At 44.9% G+C, this 26,267-nt stretch overlaps 1 protein-coding gene across 1 annotated transcript in view; it reads left to right on the forward strand.

Moving 5' to 3' along the window:
* The first annotated feature begins 2,058 nt into the window (after positions 1-2,058).
* LOC102368497 (very-long-chain 3-oxoacyl-CoA reductase-like) overlaps positions 2,059-26,267 on the forward strand; it is a 78,112-nt gene continuing 53,903 nt past the window's right edge. Inside the window, exons 1-3 of the mRNA XM_025195081.1 lie at positions 2,059-2,080; positions 2,381-2,411; positions 23,872-23,977. Of these exons, the coding sequence (XP_025050866.1) occupies positions 2,063-2,080; positions 2,381-2,411; positions 23,872-23,977 (155 nt within the window). The 5' untranslated portion in view covers positions 2,059-2,062. The remainder of the gene's footprint in view (positions 2,081-2,380; positions 2,412-23,871; positions 23,978-26,267) is intronic.

Below are 26,267 nucleotides of genomic sequence, written 5' to 3' on the forward strand. Positions count from 1 at the left end.
TTTTATTAGATCTATGTATTTGGGTTAAGACTTACTTAAAATTACTTAATTAGGTTATACTGAAATTCTATATGATTTAAAAAGAAGGATTATGGTAATATGACAAAACATAACACTATTTTCATTGAAATACTTAAATAAAGCCCTTTTAACATGGCAGGTTTTAAAATCTATAAATTTGGGGTGTTAAAATAGTGCAAAATATAAAAAGGCCAACCTCAGAATGGAATATACAATCCCAGACCAGAGAGCAGGGATTTTGCAGGTACGTCTGAAATATGGGAGAAGGTCATTTACACTTACAATTTGTTTTTGAGCCTTTCTCGTGTAGCGTTGTCCTTCTTTTGACTTTAATATGTATATGTAAAATGCTTATAAAATGTTTATGGTCGGTTAGTAAACAGAAAAGGTACAGAAAGAGGTAACAGTGTAGCTACGCGAAGCTAGCTATTAATTGATTGTGCTTTCCATGGAAATTTTGAAAAATATACAAAAGTAAAAATTGTTACAGTGAGGAATAAATTTTAAATAATTGTTTTCGTGTCATTTGGAGTGGTATGAATGCGAATTGTCTTTAAAAACATGCTGTATGTGTCTGGAAAAGACTATCATGCAGAAATGCTTTTCCTATTGTGTTTTCCTGAGATAAAGCTGTTGGCCAGTAGGCTGATTTAGGTTTAAAAGAAGATATTTAAAATTAAACTTTTCAGAATGTATATATGTGTTTATTATCAGTGGGGATTTTTTAAAGAAAATGTCTGTATGCTTTCTTCATCTGTGTTGTTTAGATTTTAAAATAAATAATAAATTTGTGGTGTTTTGTTTTTTAAAAAGGAAGTATTTGTATGACATTTTTGCCAGTCGGTAGGTTTTGACTTGTATTTTAGTATTGGAGAAATAGAGAAGAAGCTTATAGGTATTTACTTTTGTTTATAGGTTGGAGCATAAGCTAGATTTCTATGTAGTCTGTCAGGCAGTTACACATCTCAGCATGTTATAGTTTGTGGCACTACAAATTAGAACTATTTGACTTGCATTTGCTGTAAAATACTCTTTTAAAATTATTTGAGATGAACTGGATTTATAGAATGTACACGGGGTATATATTTTTTTAAAAAAGAACTGATTTTAATTAAAATCCAGGAAGTCTTGTTGGAAGGTTTTAGTTCATGAATGAACACATTTCTCCCCTTAAATTAGTTTTTTTTTTTTAACTGGTTTTAGTGTTATAGTTTATTTTTCAGTTTACAATAGACAATTTGTAGAGACACTATTTTTTGCTCATTTTAAGGCAGAAGGGGTTGAAAAACTGATGCATGTAGTAGAGTTACATATCTTGAATGCATATATATATAGTATATAGAGAGAAAGAAAGATAGAAAGAACCCAGATAGCATGACAGAGTTTTTCCTCCACTTTTGCTACAGAAAAAATATAGCATCTCTTCGTGGCTTAGACACAAAAGGTTTTTGGGGGCTGTAAAGATGTTTTTGAGTTAATGCGTTTATTAGAATTGGTCCACTGAAATGTAGAAAAATGTAATCAGGTGGGAGTAGAGCTTTCACCTGTTTTTCCTAAGTCACAGAGAAAAGACAAATTAAAAGAAATAATAATATTAGCCAGAAATTCCACTCTGCAGAAATATAGAAATCTGCAAAGAAATTAACAAGGTAGCAAAAGGCTGAAACTGAATGTGCAATTCATAATAAACATGTGATGATTGCAGTTGCAGAGCTGTTATTTTTCTGAGGAATTTAAAAAAACCCAGCCTTTTCCCCTAAAGTGATATGGGATTCCTGTTATGGCTGAGAGTTGGAATAGGGGACGCTAGCATAATGTGTTGTGTTATTGTACCAAATGTTGGATGATGTTGGTAAATTGTGGCAGGAAAAAAGTATATGAAATAGATTGTAGCTTGGGTAGCACAAAGTTGTCTGAGTGTAAGAAAAGGGTTAACGGTGGAGTTGGACATATGCAGTCTGGGAGTTGTAGGCAGGAAGAATGCTGGGAGCTGTCGTAAAAGCCTGTTTTGCTGCTTCCTGTAATGGCTGATGGTAGAGGGATGATGGGGGTCTTTCTGGTCGGTACAAGCCTCATTGCCCCCGTCTAAATGCCGTAAACAACCCAGATGTGGGATCTTTTAAGTTAGACGTGTGCTAGGAAAGGATGCTATTGATCAACTTGCAAAGGGAACTCTGAACAAGGGAGAAGAGCTTGCTGGATCTCCCTCCCTCCTTCTTTGTCTGTCATGTGTTGCTGTAAATGTCAAGATCCAGCATGTTGCAGCCTTACTAACAAAATTCCTCCTATTTGTCCGTGGTGCTGCGCTTAATCTCTGCTGATCAAGGATTACACTTGCTGCTTTTCTTTTCTCTTGCAGAAAGAACCTCTGAGTCGCTGCGACAGGCCTGGTACGATATTCCTAGTTTGTTTCAGCTAGACGAAGGTCAGTCAGGCTTTTGCTGTGGTTTTTATCAGATGTGCTTGGAGGAGTTGATTGTATGGGACTTGCCTGCTTTCTGTGTCAGTGGAAACATGTGCTTTTCTTCTGCATGTTTTGCTACTGTCACTTCCTACTCTCTTTCTGTCTCTGCAATGTCTGCCACTGTGCTGAAGAAGGGGGAGCAAAAACACCGCTGCTGTTTCAAACCTTTCTCTGTAACTGTTTGCCTGCTAATAAACAATATGGTGGCAGTAGTAGATATTTTTATACCTGCGTGCCCTGTGGCTTTGCCAACAGACACTGTTCAAGTAGCAGCCCCACAAGAGTGGGCCCTGTTGGTAATACAAGACTGAGGATTATACTCAAACCAAGATCTATAATAATAAGGTGTTGTTGGAAGAAGAATGTGGGATTTTTGCTGCCCCTAGAGAATTCACGGCAGTGGAGAATGTGATGTTTGGTCAGAAATGGCACTGGCTACCTTGGACAGCAGGGAACGAGGTGCTTGGTCTGAGCAATGGCTCTCAGGACTCTAAGGAAATAGGGAATGTATGCAGCAGCAGCAGGAGCTTCGTGAGGTTGGTGAATATTCAGTAGGCATAATCCTGATTAGTTAGTGCCTGTTTCAAAGCATGTACGCTGTTCGTTCTTGACCATCACTGTATTGCATCACTTTGTGTCCCTCCTGGGCATCCCAGCACATTTGTGCCTTCATGCTGCACATAGCTGTACAGGCCTTTAATTCTGTTTGCCCGTGTGATTTTTCTCTTGCTGCTTATGTGTGCTTCAATTTGCACATCATTCCACTTTGTGGTAGGCTGTAAGTCAAAATGAAATGACAAGTCTTTCCCTTCCCCTAGATCTGACGCTGGATCTGAAGCAAGCAAGTGACAGGAGGCTCACTATATTTTTTTATGTACTTCTTGGCATGGAGAAGAAAAGTAAGGATATCTGTAGTGGCAAAAGCATGTGGTGGGGGAAGTCCACCTTGGAGAACGTGAACCTGTTACAGCAGCTTTGGAGTTCTGATTCTGACAGTGAGACATTTTTCCTGTGAGAGAGAAACAATGTTATGTTACCTATTCATTTAATTTATGTTAGCAATAGGTTCAAACTGCAAGGGTTAAATCTAGACCTACCCCGCCTCTCTACCCTGCCTCCTGCTAACTTCAGGTTAGCACAGCTAACTAAAGCTCAATCTGTCATTCAGGAGGGGCATTGCTTTATAGACTAATCTATATGCAGGAAACTTCAGGTTTGATTTTTCTCCATTTTATCTTGCTGATCCTGCACGATAATGGGTAACCTGATCTCTGACTGACTGCAGTTAGAGGTGAGAAGACTCAGCATCTCCCAGAATCAGAACAGAAATGACTCATTTCAGGTAGTTTCTTTCATGTTTGTAGGGATTGGTCTCTTGAATTACCAGCAGGAAAACATGATCTATGTGGATAGTTAAGTTAAATATCTTTAGTTACCCCAGGAAAATTGGGGGGCGGGGGGTCTTAGGAACCAACTGAGAAGGGAAACATTCCATAAACTGTTTGATTTGTATTGCATGTGTAATTTTGGGCTGGGAGAAATATGTGAACTCTGCAAAATTTTTTACATTTGTATCAGAATGTGTAATGTGAATAACCAACAACCCTCAGCTGTGGTAAGAGGCCAAAATCTGAGAGCCATGAGGCTAATATGCAGTGGAAAGTTAGCAAGGAAATGGTGGGGTAGGGGCATGATTTAAGAAGGGGAGAAGGTGCTTTTCTAAAAGAGAAAAAATCTCAACATATCTGGAAAACAAATTGCTGGATGCACCAAGAAGAAGGGCTAAAAATGTAGATGGATCCAGGACTTATTAAGAAGGGTTGTGGTACACCATCCTTGGCAGGGGACAACAGGGAGCTGGGCAGGGAGCAGGCACAAAGGAGCAGCAGGGGTGGGAACCACCCCCTCCACTGCCACTGTCCTCAGCTGAACTGGAGGTAGGGGGAGCCCCAGAGCCTTGCCTGCCGCGCTCCAGCCATGGGCCGCAGGGAACAATTACTGAGGGTGCTGGGCTTGGCTGGGGACAGCAGTGGCAGTGCCCAGGTTCTTCCTTCCGCACCAGCAGGGGATACCTGGTAATGGTAGTAGGGAGCTGGTGCAGGAAGAAGAAACCTGTCCACGTCCACTTCTGCCACCATTCCCTGCCAAACCCTGCACAGCAACAGTCTTTGGCTGGAACATGGCAGGAGTAATTCTGGGGCTCCCCTTGTACTAGGTCAACTGGGGACAACAGCAGCAGTGTCAGAATGGGGTATGACCTACTGTTGCACCCCTCAGATCTGCCTCTGCAGACACCCTCTTTCTAGAACGTAGACAACAGACACCTGAATATGTATGTTGTTTCTAAAACTTCAGCTGAATTACTGGAGAAGATTTGAGATGCAGAATAAAAAAACACCCAAAAAAGACACTAATTACAAAGCATCAAAGAGCAGAAAATGCTTGAATAACATGCAAATGTATCAACTACCACTCTATTACATTGAATGGCTAAACAGAACTCTAGGTTGTTTGGTTCTTCCATCTGGAATGAGTGCTTCTGGATTCTAGTTCCTTATTTCAGTAGCACTCAAAGTGCGTTGGCCATCTTGTGCAATGGAGAGAACACATCTTCTACCAAAAGGAGCTCAGAATTTAATTCTAGACCTTGCACACAGAATGGGATCTACAACCAGAGCTTGCAGTGGGTAAGGCAAACAACAGGAAAGACAAGGATTAACATACAGGCCTACTGGTTTGGCTTTTATAGTATACCAGGCTTTAGAACATATTTTGAAGGAAAAAAATAATTCAATACAAGGTGCTTGGTCTGGGTGCTTGGTTGGAGGTAAATGGAAAATAGGATGTTACGTGAGGATTCATTTCTTACTTCTGCTGCTGTTTTTTAAGATCTTGATGGCTTTACACATAATATTTACCAGCCCTATGAAGATTAAAATAAGATCCTTGTGGCCAAAGAGCATAGGTTTTCAAAGCAAAGCTAACCTGATGCATACAAATATTTTATGTCAATTACCACTGCCATTTTAGGAATCTCCATTGCCAAGGTGGGAGATAAATCAGTCTTTGATCACTTCTCTTTTTTTATTTTTTTATTTTCAGTCCACAGCTGAAATTAGTTCATTCTGAAAGAAGGAATCTCTTTAACAGAGATCAGTTTGAATTCAGTGACATAGGAAAAATAATGTGATCCAGTCAATCTTATTATTAGTGTATGCATCACAACCACTGATGGCACTTTTGGTAGTAACTGAAATAAAGGACTAAATGAGTCACAGACAGTAAACACCCCTTATCTCCCAAATGTGGCCCCTACATTTTAAGATGTCTCCTTCCAGGTATGTGCTCAGTGTGAATAAACTTGATTTTAAATAAGATCCACAATTACATTTTCATATAACCTATAAATTTACTTTAAGTTAAATGGTAGTAGGTGAGCTTCAGACTGAAATTCTCAAAAGTTTGTGGAGCAAACTTCTAAATGGGCTGTTCAGGTGGGATTTTCAGAAGAGCTTCAAATTGATCTAATTCTATTATCTTGGAAGTCAATGTCCATCAGAGCTGAAGTAGGTCAGTGTTGAACACCTCTGAAAATCATGCCTCAGACATATGTTCATATATTGTTCCACTCAGGCCCGTGTTCACAGAGATGCAATGGGAAACCTGGTGAAATGAGAAACCTCAGTTCAGTATATCAATGAGGTGTCTCTGAGTTGACCCTTTTTTCTTTAGGATGTGTTCTGATGTTCTCCTTACCATCCTGTCTACCTGTTTTTAGACTCTTTCCAGTCTATTTTTGATTAATCACTGTAGCTAAAATATTTAATGGAAGAAACACTAGTTGCCTTTTCACTTATTCCTTTCTTTTTAAAACCATACAACCAGGGTTACTGCATCATTTTCTGTGAACTTGATAGCAAAATATATAGATAACAATCAAAACTTATCTGAGAAAATATTTTTGGAAACAAAAAGTTTGTGTTATTTTGAAGGGAAATATAGAATACATTCTGCTTTGCATCAATAAATATATGGCAGCAAAAATGTAGTGTGAGTGAAGATTTTGTGAAATGAACAGTTACCCTCTATTACTGTTTCTGCCTCGTAAACCCCTTTGTCGGAGCTGCTTAAAACTAGGCTGAACAGAACGGTGAAGGAACAGTGTAAGGAACAATATTGTATTGGCTGGGTATGAGGCGAGAATGAACCACTTAACAGGAGCGGGCCATAAAACAATTCTATGTGGCCAAAGTTTTTGAGGTTTTGAAAAGTGTGTTCTAGGAAGATGAGACTTTTCAGTGTTTTTAGGAAGGGAGCAAGAAAGAGAGACCACACAGTAACTTGATGGTTAGGGAAACTGTCTGGGATGTATGACAATTTTCTAGTCTGTCTTCTGAATTTTTGTTAAAAATGTTCTGACCATGATAACACTTAATATAATACAACAGATTGTCTTCATTTTTCATTTCTAAGGTAGCACTCTGAGATGGGGTCAGACATTTTTATTTCCTTGTGAAATTTTCTGTTATGGCACACATCCAAGTACTTTTTAGGTTGGATTCAGAGGTGATTTTTCTCTCTCTCTCATCATGAAATTTTGGGGCAGAATTCTGTTTCATTTTATGCATCAATGTGGGAGGTTTCCAGTTACAAACCTGCCATTTCTGGCACTTATGTACAATGTACAATCCTATTACATGTGTGGTGTAGACTTGTAAATATCCCCATGGATACTGAGTATGCTCAGTAGGCTACACCCCAGTCAGGAAAGGCTGCCTGTTCAGCTTAAGTCCTGACATTATGGCTTGGCCAAAAAACAATGAGGAAGAAGGCCAAGTGGTTAGGGTGCTTGCCCAGAAAGTTGGATATCCAGGTACTAGACTACCCCATGTCTAGAGGGGTTTGGACCTCCATCTCTGACTTCCCTGGTGTTCTAACCACCAGGCCATGTTTGGCATTATCCAGTCCCCTTTCCAGTCCCCCTCTGAAAGCTACTCCTTGCACCTTGGATTTCATAGATTTCATAGACATTAGGGTGGAAGGGACCTTGGAGATCATCAAGTCCAGCCCCCTGCCCCAGGGGCAGGAAGTCAGCTAGGGTCAAAGGATCCCAGCAAGATAAGCCTCCAACCCTTTCCTGAATGATTCCAGAGTAGGTGCCTGCACCACTTCTGGAGGAAGACTATTCCAGGCCTTGGGGGCTTGGACAGTAAATAAGTTTTTCCTTATGTCCAGCCTAAAATGGTCTTGGAGGAGTTTGACCATTGGTCCTTGTTATCCCCTGGGGTGCTCTGGTGAACAGATGTTCCCCCAGATCCTGATCCACACCCATTACGTACTTATAGGCAGCTACCAGGTCACCCCTGAGCCTGTGCTTTTCCAGGCTGAAGAGTCCCATGGCTTTCAGCCTCTCATTGTAGGATCTGTTCTCTCGCCCTCTCATCATGCGCATGGTTCTCCTCTGGACTCTCTCAAGTTTCTTGACAGCCTTCTTGAATTGCGGAGCCCAGAATTGGATGCAGTACTCCAGCTGTGGCCTCACCAAAGCCAAGTACAGTGGGAGGATGACATCCTGGGATATACTTGAGAAGCATCTATGGATACAAGCCAGAGTTTTGTTTGCTTTACCAGCTGCGACATCACATTGGTGACTCATATTCATCTTGTGGTCAATCATGACCCCCAAGTCTCTTTCAGCTGTGGTGCTAGGGAGCGTAGCACTGCTGAGCGTATAAGCATGCTGCGGGGTTTTTTTCCTGAGGTGGAGTACCTTTCATTTTTCGGTATTGAACATCAGGTTTATATGTGTCCACTTACTAAGCTTATCCAGGTCAGCCTGGATCACTAGCCTATCCTCAGGTGTGGACGCTATGCCCCAAAGTTTAGTGTCATCGGCGAACTTGGCCAGTGCACTTCTGACACCAATGTCCACATGGTTGATAAAGATGTTAAAGAGAACTGGTCCAAGGACGGAGCCTTGGGGGACACCGCTGGTCATGGAGTGCCATAATGATTTACTTCCATCGACTACTACTCTCTAGGTCTGACCTCAGAGCCAATTTCTCAGCCATCGAACTGTGGTGTAGCCGAGGCCACAGTTGGCCAATTTTTCCATGAGGTCATGGGACACCAGATCAAAGGCTTTTTTAAAGTCCAGATATATGATGTCAATCTCTTCTCCCTTGTCCAGGTGATATGTCACCTGGTCATAGAAGGAGATGAGACTGGTCAGAAAAGACCTACCCACGACAAACCCATGCTAGCTGTCCCTCAGGATGTTGTAAGGTCAAGCCGACTGATTGGCCTATAATTCCCAGGGTCTACTTTCTGCGCTTTCTTGAAGATGGGTACCACATTGGCCTTCTTCCAGTCTTCAGGTACTGCACCTGAGTGCCACGAGTTTTCAAATATTTTTGCCAATGGTTGGGCTATGATACCTGCCAGCTCCTTGAGTACTCTAGGGTGTCATCTGTCAGGACCAGTTGACTTGAAGATGTCCAGCCTCTCAAGGTGTTCCTTTATAAGGTCTACACAGATGCTGGGTATAAATACGTCCTCACCCTGGCGGTCCCATGTCATGCTAGGCAGGGCAGTCCCTTTGGGCTGATGAAAGACCAACGCAAAGTACCCATTAAGCAAATTAACTTTTTCCTGGGTGTCCTGCAGGCGCAGACCAGTGCTGAGTACTTCTCCTTAGTGATTATTCTAGCCTTCCATCCTTTATAAGTCTCTCTTTTTAGGCGTAGGAGGTCCTCAAGTTCCCTGCTGAGCCAAGGGAGTTGCTGTGCCCTTTTGCCACTCTTCCTCTGAGATGGGATGGTCATCCCTTGTGCTGTCAGGATCGCTCACTTGAGGAGCAACCACTCCTCTTGGAGTCCTCTTTCTGTCGAGTCATGGTCCCTCAGGGCCTTGACAACAAGCCTCCTGAGCTTGTCAAAGTCAGCTTTCCTAAGTTGAGGACTTCTGTATTGCTGACTTGTCAGCTTTGCGGTGGATAGTAAAGGTGATCAGCTTGTGGTCACTGTCACCCAGTATTTGTTGTTCATTGGTTGGCTAAAGAGCAGTGAGTAAATACCCCACAGGTGAGTCTACACGTGACACTATGTAGCTGAAGCAACGTGCTATGGCAACACAGTGTCTAGGGGCAAAAACTGTGATGCTACAGCTATGTTGCTGTAGCAATGCGCTCTCTCATTATGGCGCATCACTATGGCGACATAGTGCCTAAAAATAAACGTGTGCACTCCACACAGCGCAGTATGGGTTGTTACTGTACCGTCTTTTAGGACTTCCAAAAGGAAGTCCTAAATGACGGTGCAGTAACAACAGTACCATAGTAGCATGTGTAGACACACCCCATTAGTAGCAGACTCGAACCAGGTCTTATTCCCTTCTAAACCAGCAGCTCTTTCACTGAGCCATCACTCGGCAAAATCTTTGAAAAAATTATCAAGGCTCACATTTGCGAGAGCCCGGCAGGACAAATTATGCTGAGGGGAAACCAGCACGGGTTCGTCGCAGGTAGATCATGCCTGACTAATCTAGTCTCTTTTTATGACCAGGTTACAAAACACCTGGACACAGGAGTAGGGGTGGATGTCGTGTACTTAGACTTCAGGAAGGCCTTCGATACGGTATCCCACCCCATACTGGTGAACAAGTTAAGAGGCTGTGACTTGGATGACTACACAGTCCGGTGGGTGGAAAATTGGCTAGAGGGTCGCACCCAGAGAGTCGTGGTGGATGGGTCGGTGTTGACCTGGAAGAGTGTGGGCAGTGGGGTCCCGCAGGGCTCAGTCCTTGGACCGATACTCTTTAATGTCTTCATCAGCGACTTGGACGAGGGAGTGAAATGTACTCTGTCCAAGTTTGTAGATGACACAAAGCTATAGGGAGAAGTGGACACGCTGGAGAGCAGGGAACAGCTGCAAGTAGATCTGGACAGGTTGGACAAGTGGGCAGAAAACAACAGAATGCAATTCAACAAGGAGAAATGCAAAGTGCTGCAGCTAGGGAGGAAAAATGTCAGGCACACTACAGCCTAGGGAATGACGTGCTGGGTGGCACAGAAGTGGAAAGGGACCTTGGAGTGCTAGTGGACTCCAAGATGAACATGAGTTGGCAGTGTGATGAAGCCATCAGAAAAGCCAATGGCACTTTATCGTGCATCAGCAGATGCATGACGAATAGATCCAAGGAGGTGATACTTCCCCTCTATCGGGTTCTGGTCAGACCGCAGTTGGAGTACTGTGTGCAATTCTGGGCGCCGCACTTCAAGAGGGATGCGGATAACCTGGAGAGGGTCCAGAGAAGGGCCACTCGTATGGTTAAGGGCTTGCAGACCAAGCCCTATGAGGAGAGACTAGAGAACCTGGACCTTTTCAGCCTCTGCAAGAGAAGGTTGAGAGGCGACCTTGTGGCTGCCTATAATTTCATCACAGGGGCACAGAAGGGAATTGGTGAGGATTTATTCACCAAGGCGCCCCCGGGGGTTGCAAGAAATAATGGCCACAAGCTAGCAGAGAGCAGATTTAGACTGGACATTAGGAAGAACTTCTTCACAGTTAGAGTGGCCAAGGTCTGGAATGGGCTCCCAAGGGAGGTGGTGCTCTCCCCTACCCTGGGGGTCTTCAAGAGGAGGTTAGATAGGCATCTAGCTGGGGTCATCTAGACCCAGCCCTCTTTCCTGCCTATGCAGGGGGTCAGACTTGATGATCTATTGAGGTCCCTTCCGACCCTAACATCTATGAATCTATGAGCCATAGACCCACTTGCTTGTTTGCTTCTACCTGGTCCCACATATCTCTCTCTCTTAGATGGCCAGGGACCTAGCTTCAAAAGGAGGGCTGGAAAGAAGACTGGCTTTTGCATTCTATCAGTGTAAACAAGACCACTGAGCACAAAAAAGGCTGAGAATGGGAGAAATCCCCAAAGGGGACTAGAAAATGACCAGCTCCTTCCCCCATTCCTTGGCTGCCCACTGGTCATTATTACAAAGAACCTATAGATTTTCCCATCAAGATGATAGGAACAAAATGTTATGGCATGAATAGGCAGAAATTTGTGAAATTCTTGAAAAATATTGCTAATCGTTGTTTTGCCCACTAGGTTTACTAGAGACCTATCAGGAAGAGGAGGTACCATCAATGCTTTCTAATGCTTATCTAAATAGTTTTGTGATACATTATGATCATTGAGATAGCATTGTTTCCAGTAGTAGATTTGTTTTAGTAAGAAGAGTCCATACAGTAAGGCCCGTTTCCTGTTTAGATGTCTTTAGATGTGCTTCCAAAATCCACTAGTGAAAGTTGTGCTGTTATTAGGAAGAGGAGGAATCCACCGTTTCTGTTTAGTCATGCACCATATATTTATTAGCTTCCTCAAATTGTTGAGGGCAAAGTACAGAGCAGTGAGATGTTGCTATTCTAAATAATAAGTGGGATGCCAAAATTGGTTCTGATAGCGTTAAAGAGACCCACAAAGGTTACGTCCAAACCAGCTCTGTACCCTACGGCAATTATTTTGGTTTTCTTCCTTAAATGCACTTTTTTTTGAGCCAAGTCTCATAGTTCCATAGTTTCATAGTTTTAGGGTCGGAAGGGACCTAATAGATCTTCTAGCCCGCCCCCCCGCCAGGGCGGGAGAACAACAACAACAAAAAACAAACCCTAAAAACAAAAACGGGACTCAAATGAGTCCAGCCAGGTAGGTATCCAGCCTCTTCTTAAAGATCCCCAGGGTAGGGGCCAGCACCACCTCCCTTGGAAGTTGGTTCCAGCTCCTAGCCGCCCTAACTGTGAAGTAGTTTTTTCGGATGTCCAATCTGTACCTCCTCTCCATCAACTTGTGCCCATTACTCCTTGTTATGCCAGCGGGGGCTAGGGGAAACAGCGTCTCCCCCAAACCCTTCTGGTTCCCCCTAGTGAGTTTATAGACGGTCACCAGGTCCCCCCTCAGCCTTCTCTTGTGGAGGCTGAATAGGTTCAGGTCCCGCAGTCTCTCACTGTAGGGTCTGCCCTGTTGTCCCCGGATCATGCGGGTGGCCCTCCTCTGGACCCTCTCCATGTTGTCCACATCCCTCCTGAAATGGGGCGCACAGAACTGGACACAATACTCCAGCTGCGGCCTGACCAGCGTCGCATAGAGGGGGAGGATCACCTCCCTGGCTCTACTCGAGATGCACCTGTGGATGCACGACAAGGTCCTGTTAGCCCTGCCAACCATGACTCGCATTGTCGGCCCATGTTCATCTTGGGAGTCAATAATGACACCAAGATCCCTTTCCGCCTCCGTGCTCTCAAGTAGGGAGTTCCCCATCGTATAAGTGTGCTGCTGGTTCCTACTACCCAAGTGCAGCACCCTGCACTTGTCCGTATTGAAACACATCCTGTTCCTGTTTGCCCACCCCTGTAACCTATCCAGATCCTTCTGCAATCTCTCTCTCCCTGCTAGCGTGCTCACCTCCCCCCAAATTTTGGTGTCATCAGCGAATTTAAACAGGTTGCTTTCCACCCCAACATCAAGATCGCTGATGAAGAAATTGAACAGCGCAGGCCCCAGGACCGAGCCCTGGGGGACTCCACTACCCACCTCCCCCCAAGTCGAGTATGATCCATCCACCACCACCCTCTGAGTGCGACCCTTCAGCCAATCTGCAATCCATCTGACTGTGTAGGCATCTATGCCACAGTCGCCTAGTTTATTAATTAGGATGGGGTGAGAGACGGTGTCAAAGGCCTTGCTGAAGTCCAGAAAGACTACATCCACCGCGACACCTGCGTCCATGGCCTTTGTGACCTGATCATAAAAGGCAATCAGGTTGGTCTGACATGATCTCCCCCTAATAAATCCATGCTGATTGCCCCTGAGCATCATCTCGGATGCCGGCCCATCACAAATGTGCTCCTTGATGATCTTCTCAAAGAGCTTCCCCAGGATTGAGGTAAGACTGACGGGCCTATAGTTGCCCGGGTCCTCCCTTTTCCCTTTCTTGAAGATGGGGACCACATTAGCTACCTTCCAATCGTCTGGCACCTGGCCCAAGCACCACGATCGCTCGTAGAGCCGTGCCAGGGGCCCTGCAATAACCCCAGCCAGCTCCCTCAGCACCCTGGGGTGGAGAGCATCCGGACCCGCTGACTTGAACGCGTCCAGCCCCTCCAGAAGCTCTCTAACCCGGTCCTCCCCAACCTGAGGTCTGAAGGCGATCCCCTCGCGTCCGGCTTCTATCACAGCAGGGAAGTCCCGGTCCCTGCACAAGAAAACGGAGGTGAAGAATTGGTTAAAGAGGTCCGCTTTATCCTCTGACGCAACCACCAGATTGCCCCGCATATCCTGCAGGGGCCCCACATTACCCGGCGCCTTCTTCATCCTCCCAATATATTTGAAAAAGGACTTTTTGTTATCCTTAATCCTGGACGCTAATCCGAGCTCTATCTCCGCCTTGGCCTTCCTAACAGCCCGCCTGCAGGCCCGAGCAGAGGAGGTATACTCCTCTTTGGAGATTACACCCCCCTTCCACCGGGCGTACGCCACCCTTTTGGCAAGCAGGCATTCCCGGACACCCTTGGTGAGCCAGGGGGGCTTTTGGACACTCCTGCCCGCCTTGCTTCTTGTCGGGATGGACACCCCTTGGGCCCCGAGTATCGTTTCCTTAAGGAACGACCACTCCTCTTGGACGCTGAGTTCCTCTGCCCTCAAGGACCCCAGTTCCTCTCCCACTAATCTCCTCATCTCACTGAAGTTGGCCCTCCTGAAGTCTAGGGCCACCACCTTGCTGCGGGCCCTTGACACTCTACGCTGGGTGGTGAATTCCAGCACACGATGATCACTATTGCCCAGGTGGTCAAGAACCTGGAGGCCTCTTACCAGGTCATCGCCTGCAGCCAGGACCAGGTCCAGCAGGGCATCTCCTCTGGTGGGACTGTGCACCTCCTGAATCAAGTGGAGGTCCTGCAACTCGGCCAAGAACCTCCTGGAGCGGTCCATCCTGGCTGACTGCTCCTCCCAGCAGATGTCCGGGTAATTAAAATAGCCCCTGACAACTACATCCCTTGCTTTTAGTGTCTCCGCAAGCTGGCCTGAAAATTCCCTGTCCAGCTCCTCCTCCTGATTGGGGGGTCTGTAATAGACCCCCACCGTCAAATCCCTCTCGCCTTGCCCCCCCTGGATCTTGACCCAGAGCACTTCAGCTCGCCCTTCCCCTGACCCCATACTGCTGGCAGAGGATGTGTAGTGCTCCTTGACATAAAGTGCCCCCCCCCCCCTTTTTAATGTTAACTGCCCAGTCATGGGATGAGTCCCACCATGTCTCTGTTAACCCTACGACATCTGGATTTGAACTAGCTATTCTGAGGGCGAGTTCCTCCTGTTTGTTACCCATGCTACGAGCATTGGTGTACAGGCATTTAAGGCCTTGCAAGACTGTGTGCCCCCCCCCCGATTAGTCTCCAAGTGTTTTAAGTCTTCAGGGCTCCATTGAAGTCATTAGAGTGATATTGAGTTATATCAGCTGCCTACCCGGCCCTTTGGGGTGGGAACAAGTTGTTTTTCTTTGTTTTCTCTCTCTTTCCTTATTACTTATATCATCGTGTCTGTTCAAAATACAAACAAACTTAAAGGAGGAACAGGGAGATCTCCCAGGAAGTTCCTTCTAAAATATGGCTGCTAAGCTGGATCTATTCTTAATTGGCATAAGGATGTTTACTGTAGGCTGGGTGCATCTACACATGCATTTGCTGAGGCATGAGTAAATGGTGTCAGGTAGGCGTCTACATGTGCGAGGAAGCAGGTGCAGATTTGCTGCAGTCTGCCCTGCAATGGGATCCTGCCACCATTGGGGAGAGCTTGAGGCAGCCCTCTTGAAAAGGCAGCTCCGCTCGCTGCTTTCTGGCCAGCCCTTTCCCTGGCCAGGAGCAGCATCCACAGCAAAAGGATGCTCTCCTCACCCCCTGTGCCTCCCTATGCCATGGCTGTTCCAACCCCTTCACTTGGCAGCAACAACCAGCATCTTGTGCTCCTGCTGGCCTGCCATGCTGACCACCACCTGGCCCATGGCCATCTCACTGCTCCCCGCTCCCCCATGCGGAGCGACCACCTGCCAGCCAGCTGCACACTGTCCCAGGGCTGCAGCCGCGCACCTGCTGCCTCGATCCTGTCTGCCTGGCTGGACCTTGCCAGGGATGCTGATGATGGGCTCCAGGATGGCACCGCCAGGGCTGCCCTTGCCCTCCTGGGCCTGCAGCCCTGCCACCTCTGGGCCCCAGTGGGCCAGCCAGTACTAGTGGCGGCACGTCATCTGGCATCCCTCTGCTTATCGTACACACAGGGCCCAATCAGGAAGTGTTCTCAAAGCACATCTTCTGGATCAGGATCCACACACAATGAAGGCTGTGAGGCTCATCTTTCACTCATCTGGAAGCAAAGCTGCTATACAACTTGCCTAATGTGTGGGAGGACCCAGGTGCAAATCCCTTCTCTGCCTGAGGAGACTTGAACCGACCACTCTGACCTTCCAGTTAACTTGCAAAACATTCTGGGGTAGGTAGGTCAGTTCCGTCTTCTGACTAGCCCAAATGCCTTATAATCATTATTTTCAGGATGGCAGAGAACACATGACTCCGTGGCTTACTTGGATAGGATAGTCACCTTGGTTGTGGGGGAGATGTGGGTTAGACTTCCTGTGCAGATAAATACGTAATTTGAAATCCTTGGATTTGTAAGTCCCCTTTGAAAACCATAGCTTTAATAAGTACAGCTCCCCTGGAGCAGATTCAGTGGAAGTGAGAAATATTTTAGGCAACAAAGAAGAATTATTGGGTGTTTACAACATGGGAGTGAGAGTCTTAACTCTTATTTTTTCTGAGTGTCATCACTTTGCTTCTCTGTGTTTCAGTTTTCTCATCTGCAAATTGAGAATGATCTACATCCATTGCACAGGCTTTTTGTGAGGCTTAATTACCTAATATTTGTAAATTGTTTTGAGATCTTAAAATGAATGGTGTTACAGAAGTGCTAAGCTTCTAAGTTGTGTAAGTGCTATCAAAATATTTGAAAAAAATGTTGGCCCTCTGGAGAAGAAGAAGTGTTTGCTGCCTTACATCTGTGAAACACAAATAGAACTAGACTGTCTCATCCACAGCAGATGCACTGGATACAGAGATAACTGTACATACATTTTCATAGTACCACACAAAGATGCTCTTAGGGAGAGGAGTCCATATACTATGAAACAGTGAATAGACAATGGGTTATAGAATAAACAAAGGCTTATTATCAAGTGTGGTCCATGAGATGGGGTTGAAGGGGAATGTATCACACGAGGGGATTCAGGGAGTTGATGTTGGGATCACATGGATTACTGAATTTGGTTTCATACTGGATAGGCTACTCCCCATTTCAAAAACAGTGATTAGCACTATCAGCAGAGACATGAAGGATTAAGCTGGCCTGTTCAACTTCTCAGCAGATGGGAACTGCACACCCCACGAGCTGTACCAATGGGGGCCCATGGGCCTCCAGGTTGCACACTGCATGGTAGCCCTCCATTGCACTGCGCTCCTGCACCCCTCGTCCCCCACTGCAGCCTGCACACGCACAGGTAACACACCTCTGGTGCTGCAACAACTCCACATTGATTCTCCTTGCACACTGCTGCACCCTGTGTTCATGTGGGCACCCCACCATTGCACCTTGTGATCCTGACCTCACCCTGAGTGCCCTGCGCCCTGCTGTGTCCTGCTGCACTACTTCTTAGGGTGGGTACAGAACAGAGAAGCCAGAGGAGGGAGGGAGAGCCCAGGGACCTAAATTTAGCCCTTGTAGGCTGCTGGGGTTAGGCAATGAGTGTAATGAGACCAAGGACAGCCCTGGGTTAAGCAATGAGAGCAAGTTATTTTGCCATCGGAGATTGACCTTGTGGTTGAGAGTCAACAGATGACATTGGGTGGGGGATGGGTGATGATTACCCTCTCCTGCTGCCATTTGCACTGTATCTCAGCGGTTCTCAGCCATTTTAGACTCAAGGCACCCCTCCATAAATTTTATGAATTAAGCAGCACCCCATTTCAAACCCTATTTATTAAAGTGCTTTCCTTCTTAAAGAGGACCTGGGCAGGGAAGGAGGAGCAGCACCCAGACAGGAAAGAGCCTGACTGCTGAGTGGAGGAGGAGGATGGGCTGGGAGGGACAAGGGTGTACTTATCTCTGAGCATGCAGTTACCTCACTGATGTCCTCCCTCTTGGGCAGCACCCTTTAATGACTGGGGTGCTGTGGCATTGGCTGAGAATCACTACCTTATCTATTCAGTAGAAAATGGCCAGTACTAGGCTTGGCAGAATGCAAGGTAGATTTGCACCTTTACAGACTAACTAGATCAGAGCTGTGTAGCATAAGCTTTCGTAAGCAGAGGGCTTACTTCATCAGATGCTGTGCAGGGATTGCAGGAAGCGGAGCTGCTAATAGAAAGCAGTGATTAGAATACAAAGGTAGGGAAAAGGGGGAGGAAAAAAGAGGGGGAACTACTGAGAGAGGCAAGGTGGGTAGGAGAGAGGAAAAAGCAGTTAACCCATTGAGGGACATAGAGTTTATACAAAGTAATCCAGGTAATGGGATAAGACTCTGTAGTCTAAATATGCTAGGATTTTCAGCACCTATAGGGACTGCAATTCACTTAAAAATGTACTCATTTGATTTCAAATATTGATGGTGCTGTAAAACCTGCTTCTGACACCCTGTTTTTTAAAGTCACTTCATGTCCTGTTCTTCACATTGAGAATATAGAGTACTCCCCATTGACATTTCTTAAGGAAAACATCAGAATTCCATAGGTTGCTTCCCATTTACTATTGAATTTTGTGAAACAGTTTTAAAATATCTATAGAAAGGACTGAAACCTGTAAATATGCCGAGTTCCTTCCTCAACCTCAAATGCAAACAGCCTGCATTGGTGTGCAGAGATAACCACCAAGTTCCTGGCAAATGGTCAAAAGTGCATTGACCTAAGTAAAACTCAACTTAAGTTTCTTTCCCAAGTGTGGCTCTTTCTAGGCTTCCCCTCCAAAAATTATGTTTGTCTTTTGTCTCTGGTCAAAAAACCCTTCCCACTCTCTTTCTGTTTGGAGCTAGTGGTAATAATTGCCAGCATGATGCAACAGCATGACCTTTCATCTTAATGCAAGGTTTTTAAACCAGGGCATACAGTGACTGAGCAGAAGAGTCTTGCATTTTTTTGTACCTTGTTACAATTCTCTATCAAGCTCTATAGGCATATAGTGACATTTCTGTAGCTTCCTGTTGGTTTAGGTCTTATTGAAGGGACTGTCTCATAAAACCCTACCAACATCAGCATGCCAATTCAGCTCTACATTCAGCATGTGAAATTAGTTAACACGCCAACATTTTTCCTGCTTTGGGTGAAACATCTACCTCTGCAAACTCCATTGTTTAATGTTGAGCAATTTCAGATTTTAATCTTGGAGTTAGAAAAGAAAGTTGCTGGATCCCAAGGTTTATTTAAAAAAAAGATCTATATAGATGCCGTGCAGATAAGAATATTGAAAAACTTGGGATGATTCAGTTTTGAAAGCAAGGGCAGTTCAGCTTTATTGGCAAGTCAACTGCCTTTCCCTGCCAGACAGGCTATGCGTGGTAATAGACATAAATGGAAAGGCGAACTAAAACATGCCTTTGCTCTTTTTTAAATATTTCATCACTGCCTACGTCTGTTTCACTACTACTATTTCTCGCACCCTATGAATGCCTTGTCTAGCTAGATCAAGGGAGGCCACCACACAGCAGAAATGGCATGGGCAACTGCAATGTGTGGCATATGAGACCTGGGTGCTCAATAAAGGAAGGAGCTAGAATGGAGGAAGTGGAGCTTAACCCTCCTGTTATGCGGAGCAGAGTTGTGGTAGGACAGATACTGTGGGAGGATGTGTCAGGTGTCACGGCCAAAACACTGGCCCAGGCCCTATAGCCACCGCCAAATGCAGGGCTTTGGATCCTTGCTTATTGTTTAAAACTACAGCAGTTGCAGGGCCTGATATGACTGGTGCTGATACCGAATAGTGTAACTAAGGGATGGGGTGCCTGAGGTAGCATAAATAACAGCAGCTGCAGTCTCAGGTGATCATGCCGTTGCAATCAGCACCTAAGCCAGGGGTGGGCAAAATACAGCCTGGGGGCCAGATGCAGCCTGCCAGGCCATTCTATCTGGCCCACGGGGCCCCTAAAAAATTTAGAAAATTAATATTTATCTGCCCCTGGCTGCCTGTCATGCCGCCCTCGATGGCTTGCCAAAACGCAGTAAACGACCCTCTGCCCAAAATAATTGCCCGCCTCTGACCTAAGCAGTTTGCACTGCCCTGGGAGTCACATAGCTGCCTAGGGCATGGAGCTGACTGGCTACATTTCTAGTGACACTTCTTTCATAGCAGTGTCCTGCCATTTCTCTGCTCCATGTGGCCAGAGGTCCGAACCCCACCTTCCTCTATTCCAACATCCCAGGGTGCAAACTCCTCCTGTGCTGCCTCCTCACTGCTGTCTGCCTTCCATTTCCTGCCTGGCCCTCTCCCCCGCTGCCACCCCTTTCAGCTTCAGCTCTGTCTGGGGCCTTGCTCCAGTCCAGGGCAGGGATCACAGAGGACACACTGCCTCTGGCCCCAGCTTGGCTATGCTGTAGTGGTGGCAGCTCAGGCCCTGGCCCTGGGGCCAGGGTTGGTGTCAGAGCTGCAGCAGCTGCTGTGTGGCCGGGCAAGGGCAGCAGGAAGCACCTGGTCTGTGTTCCCTGCCCTGGACTGATGATTGAGTTCAGGATCCTGAGAAAAGGAAGGAAGGAGAGCAGCAGAGTAAGGACCCTGGACTTCAGAATAGCAGACTTCAACTCGCTCAGGAAACTCATGGGCAGGATCCTCTGAAAAGCCAGTCCAAGGGGGAGAGGAGTCCAGGAGAGATGGCTGTACTTTAAAGAAGCCTGACTGAGAGTGCAGGAACAAACCATTCTGATGTGCAGGAAGACTAGCAAGTCTGGCAGAAGATCAATTTGGCTTAGCACGAAACTGTTTAGTAAGTTAATTCACAACGAGAAGTCCAAGTTTCCACTTCTTGTAGGCTAAACTACTAGGGGGGATTACTTGGACATGCTACTAAGAGTATTGCTTGGACATGCAGGGATGAAGTCAGGAAGGACAAAGTGCAATAGGAGTTGCAGCTAGCAAGGGATGTGAAGGGAAACAAGAAGGGTTTCTACAAGTATATCAGTCACAAAAGGAGGATCAGGGAAAGTGTGGGTCCCTTACTGAATGGGGGAGGCAACCTAGTGACAGAGGATGTAGAAGTGCTCAATGTCTTTTTTACCTCAGTCTTCACAGGCAAGGTCAGCTCCCAGACTGCTGCACCTGGCAACACAGTTTGGGGCGGAAGTGAGCAGCCAACTGTGGCAAAAGAGCAGGTTAGGGGCTATTTAGAAAAGCTGGACATATACAGGTTCATGGGGCCAGGCAAAATGGACCTGAGGGTGCTGAGGGAGTTGGCCGATATGATTGCAGAGCCACTGACCATCATCTTTGAAAACTCATGGTGATCGGGAGAGATCCCAAATGATTGGAAAAGGGAAAATATAGTGCCCATATTTAAGAAAGGGAAAAAGGAGGATCTGGGGAACTATACACCAGTCAGCCTCACCTCAGTCCCTGGAAAAATCATGGATCAGGTCCTCAAGGAATCCATTCCTAAGCACTTGGAGGAGAAGGTGGGGATTAGGAACAGTCAGCATGGATTCACCAAGGGAAAGTCATGCCTGACCAAACTGATTGCTTTCTATGATGAGATGTCTGGCTCTGTGGATATGGGGAGACCAGTGGATGTGGTATACCTTGATTTTGGCAAGGCTTTTGATATGGTCTCCCAGCACCATTCTCACAGGCAAGCTAAGGATGTATGGGTTGGATGAATGGACTGTAAGGTGTATAAAAAACTGGCTGGATCATCACACTCAGAGAGTAGTAGTCAATGGCTCAATGTCTAGTTGGCAGGCGGTATCAAGTGGAGTGCCCCAGCAGTCAGTCCTGGGGCTGGTTTTGTTCAGTATTTTCATCAGCAACCTGGAAGATGGCATAGAGTGCATCCTCAGCAAGTTTGCAGATGACACCAAGCTGGAGGCAGAAGTAGATATGCTGGCAGGTAGGGGTGGGATTAAGAGAGGCCTAGACAAATTGGAGAATTAGACCAAAAGAAATCTCATAAGGTTGAATAAGGACAAATTCAAAGCCCTGCATTTAGGATGGAACAATCCCATAGATCAGTACAAGCCCTGGGCTGACTGGCTGGGCAGCAGCTCTACAGAAAAGGACCTGGGGGTTACAGTGGATAATAAGCTGAATATGAGCCAGCAGTGTGCCTTTGTTCCCAAGAAGGCTAATGGCTGTGGTGGTAGGAGTATTACTAGCTGCAGTGGTAGGAGTATTACTAGCAGATTGAGGAAAGTGATTATTTCCCTCTATTCAGCACTGGTAAGGCCACATCTGGAGTAGTGCATCCAGTTTTGGGCCCCCCACTACAGAAAGGATGTGAACAATTTGGAGAGAGTCCAGCAGAGGGTAATGAAAATGGTGAGGTGGCTGAGGGAAATGGACTTATTATTTTAGAGAAGGGAAGACTGAGAGGGGCTTTACTAGCAGCCTTCAACTACCTGAAGGTTGGTACCAAAGAGGATGGAGCTATACTGTTCTCATTGGTGGCAGATGACAGAACAAGGAATGATGGTCTCAAGTTGCAGTAAGGGAAGTTTAGGTTAGATATTAAGATAAACTTTGTTACTAGGGGGGTAGTAAGACACTGGAACAGGTTACCCCGTACCCAAATCTAAGATGAGTATCCTCCCCTCCATCCTCACATTGCCTGGGGAAAGAAACCTCATATTAGATTTGAGTAAATATAGTAATACAAATTATTGCTGTGTCTGTATTTTATCCTTTATCTCTATTCTTTTTCTTTTATTTTTCCCTCTTATTTCCTCTTTCCTTCTTTCAGTCTACTCCAGGGGTAGGCAAGCCCTGGTATGGGTGCCAGAGTGTGGCACTCGAAGGCATTTTGCTTGGCACATGTGCCTCTGGGTTGATGACGGGGAAAGGGCTGGGGCTGCATGGCCACAACAGGGACTGGGTCCCTCGTGTCTACCCCACCATCCGCCCCTGGCACACCAGTATCTTACAAGTTGAAGTTGGGGGTGTTTTGGGCACTCTGATGAAAAACCTTGCCGACCCCTGGTCTGCTCCTTTCTTTCTGTATATACTTCCCCCTCTTCACTATCTCAGTTTTATTCATGAATACTCTTTTATTCCTACTCTTGTTTCTTATGATAGCCTTCCAAAATAGGCTCCCTTTTGTCACTCTTGCGTCTTTCCACAATTCAATGATCCTCCTGCTTCTGCACATGGGAGCCGTGTAGCTGAGCTGTTGCTAGTCATAATTTGTAGCACTACTGAGTCAGTTTGCATCTGAAGGAACAAGGAGGGATCTCTAGCTGGAGAGATTAACAGAAGGTCTTGTTCAGACAGGGATATGTCCTGGGGGTTAGGCATGGTGTCCTGGTGTGGGTGTTCTTTGATGTGCAAATGCATTCAACAAGCCTACAGTGAATTTTATCAGCATTGCTGGTTACAGGCCTTTTCAGGGTATATAACAGTTCCCATCAAATGGGACAAAACTGAGAGAAGCATCAGGGTAAACCCTGAGAAGAGACACTTGTTTGGTCCTCAACAGCTGTAAGCAAGGTGTATCCAACCCAAATCATGATACCCTTGCTTATTGTAACTCTCACCCTGCAACTGAGCACTACTTTCTACTAATGATTCTTGTCACTGTTCCCTGCATTACACATAATTTAGGTTGTAAACTCCTCAAGGCAGAATCTTTGTCTCTTTCCAGTCTCATATAGATCTTTTAAACAATAGTATAAATATTGAATAGTGTTGTTTAAAGAAAAAATACAAACCATAGGCTTGTAGACTCTTGTGCCATCTGTCTTAATCTTCCAACAGAAGATTGATTCCATGGAATAACAGTGGAAACCAAAAATTGGAAGAGCTCAAGGTTTTTCAGATTTGCTTGACTCTGCATAGAAGGTAAGGGCTGCTCTTCCTGTAGTAGGTAATGTAACATAAGAAGTGGTTGGAGAATGGGAATTTTAAGATCAGCTAACATTTTCATAGTATGCAATGCACCTTCACAGAAGATGACTCATGGATGGCTTCCCTTGATCTTGTTTGCTATTGCAGAAAATTCCTGTGGTAACTACAGCAGTCCCCCTGGGAATTTCTCTCTTCTTCATTTTCACAGCCCTCCACACTTTTTTAATCATTGTTGTGTCTGCTTCTTCCTTCAGACCTGATGAAGAATGCTTCACATTTGAAAGCTTGTCCAAGTCTATTCCAACCATGCAGTTGGTCCAGTAGAAGGTATCAACCACAAGAGTCCTTGAACACAGAATAGTAAGTTGCCCGCTTCTCTGAGTGTGCTGTCCTTTGCCTGATTCCCTTCCTCCCCATTCCCTGTACAGCTGACCACCTAGCTGATTCACATTTTTGTATGCATTCCTCCAGTCCTGCTACTAGCTTCAGTCCCGCAGCTTTGCTCCTGTTTTGTGCTTAACTTAAAGCAATAGTCCAAACAGCTAGATTGGCTGTTCCTACTCTTTCCAGCTGCTTATAATCCAAGCTCTTTATTGCAAAGAAGGGCTTGTAAAAGCAAACGAACACAATGAGCAGGAGTCAGCTCTAGGTTATGTATCTGCCCCCTGCAAATTGTAGTTTGAGAACTTCTATTTCAGATAAGAAGAAAATCCCTGAACAGTGCAACAACAGTGAGCATATATTTTGCGTAATGATTTGGACTTCCGTTGTAACCAAATGAAAAACAATACTAGAATCTCACCCCTGTTTTCCTATAGATGGGAAAGTAGCATGCTGTATAAAAAGTCAGGTAGTAAAAACAGCTTTAAAGATGGATTATTTTCTGTCTTATTACAGCACAGTTGTTTCTTCAATTCTCATACACATATACAAACACTCTTATGGAAAAGACATAGACTCTCCAGGTTAAACCAAATCAGGTCTGTGTACTAGCTATATAATTTGTAGAGCTATTATTTGTTTTAATGGAAGGTAGCAGGAAGAAACAGTGACAAAAAGAAAATAGGATCAATTCTCTAATGCTGCCCTTGGTATTGCAATTATGAACCAATATCTAAATCGTTATGAAGGGCCAGATCCTACTCCACCTGTTCGGGGGCACTCAGTGAAATCTCACTCCACTCTACTCAAGTCCCTGAAAAACCATTAATACAAAAATTGGGTGGGTTCTCTTCCTTCTTATTGCTTTTTGTGACCATGTCTTAAGGCTAAGATGAAGATGCCTTTAAAAATAATGTTTTCTCAGGGTGCAACAAGATTACATATGATTAAGTACCACTAAGACACTGAATGAATGGAGTTGGATTTTGTCCTAAAACTTTGGTCTACCCAAGAGCTGGAGGATTCGGACATACATTTCCAATTTTTATGTTTACAGTTTTAAAAATGGTGGCCTAAATTAACTTAATCATATGCAGTTTGGGGTTTGGTAAGGAAAAAAATCCCAGTGTTTGATCCTCTGTAGAGCCACTTTTCAAGGTAGGATATGTAAATGGGGAAATATGTTAGTTAAATTATTCTATTGAATAACTATTTATGCTGCATATTAGTACAGAAAATCAGCAAAACTTATACTGTTAACAACTAAAATGATGTAAAAATGAATGCATACAATTCTATCAGAATCAAGGCTGAATAGTAACATGTAGAGGAAAATCCATGTCATATTGGTCCATGCAAATTACCCACTGCCAAGTATTTCACAATCCAATGTACTAGGGAACCACGAAGCACTATAACACCAGCATGACACCTAGTTTATATGCTTCTTCGAAGGAAAAGCAAATCCAAGCTACAATATGGTGTTGAATTCAACCAAACTTAAATTCTGCTATAGATCTAACTGATACTTCTTGATTGTGAATGCAGGTTTTCATAACATCATTTGATTTGTATTAAGAAGGTATATTAGCATGATGTGCCTGGTATAACAGGAAATGTAGCAGATGTATGTTTTTGTTCTTAATATTAATAAAAATTAATACTTGAAAAAAATCAATGCCTGGTTTAGTTTACTTCTGTGGAAAGTACCAAAGCACATCCAAGCACTTGGAATCTGGTCAAGAACATCCTGGGATGGACAGAATTAGTATAACGTGTCATACCAGATAAGGAAAGCATGTGGGACAGTACAGCCAAAACTGAGTAAATACCTAGAAAGTTATGTAGGAACATTATTAAATACATTCATTAAGCAGCAAATTGTAGTGACTGATAATTTGTGGGCAATCGTGAAACCTTGATATAAGAGCTTCTAATGTATTAAAAAGAAAGAGTAGAATAAAAATGCACTTTGTAATTTGTGTTTAACCTGGCACGTTTTCTACTGTTGGCCCGTTCTGGTCACCTGATAGTATGAATAAAAGCTACACAAAGTTTATCCTCAGTAGTTGCTGCCTGCTTTTTTGAACTGGGTTGCAGTGGGATCTGACTGGTCCTTGGAGGCAACAGCAATGAGAACTGTAGTTTTTAAGCAGTCTGTATGGGGCAAGATCAGAACTGGAGGATGTGGGTGGTAGTGCAAGAGGGTTAGCACAGCTCATGTTCTGTGATAATGGCTGCATGCTAGTTAGACAACGTATTGGGCACG

Source organism: Alligator sinensis, unplaced genomic scaffold (assembly GCF_000455745.1).
Source record: "Alligator sinensis unplaced genomic scaffold, ASM45574v1 scaffold1742_1, whole genome shotgun sequence".
Lineage (NCBI taxonomy): Eukaryota > Metazoa > Chordata > Crocodylia > Alligatoridae > Alligator > Alligator sinensis.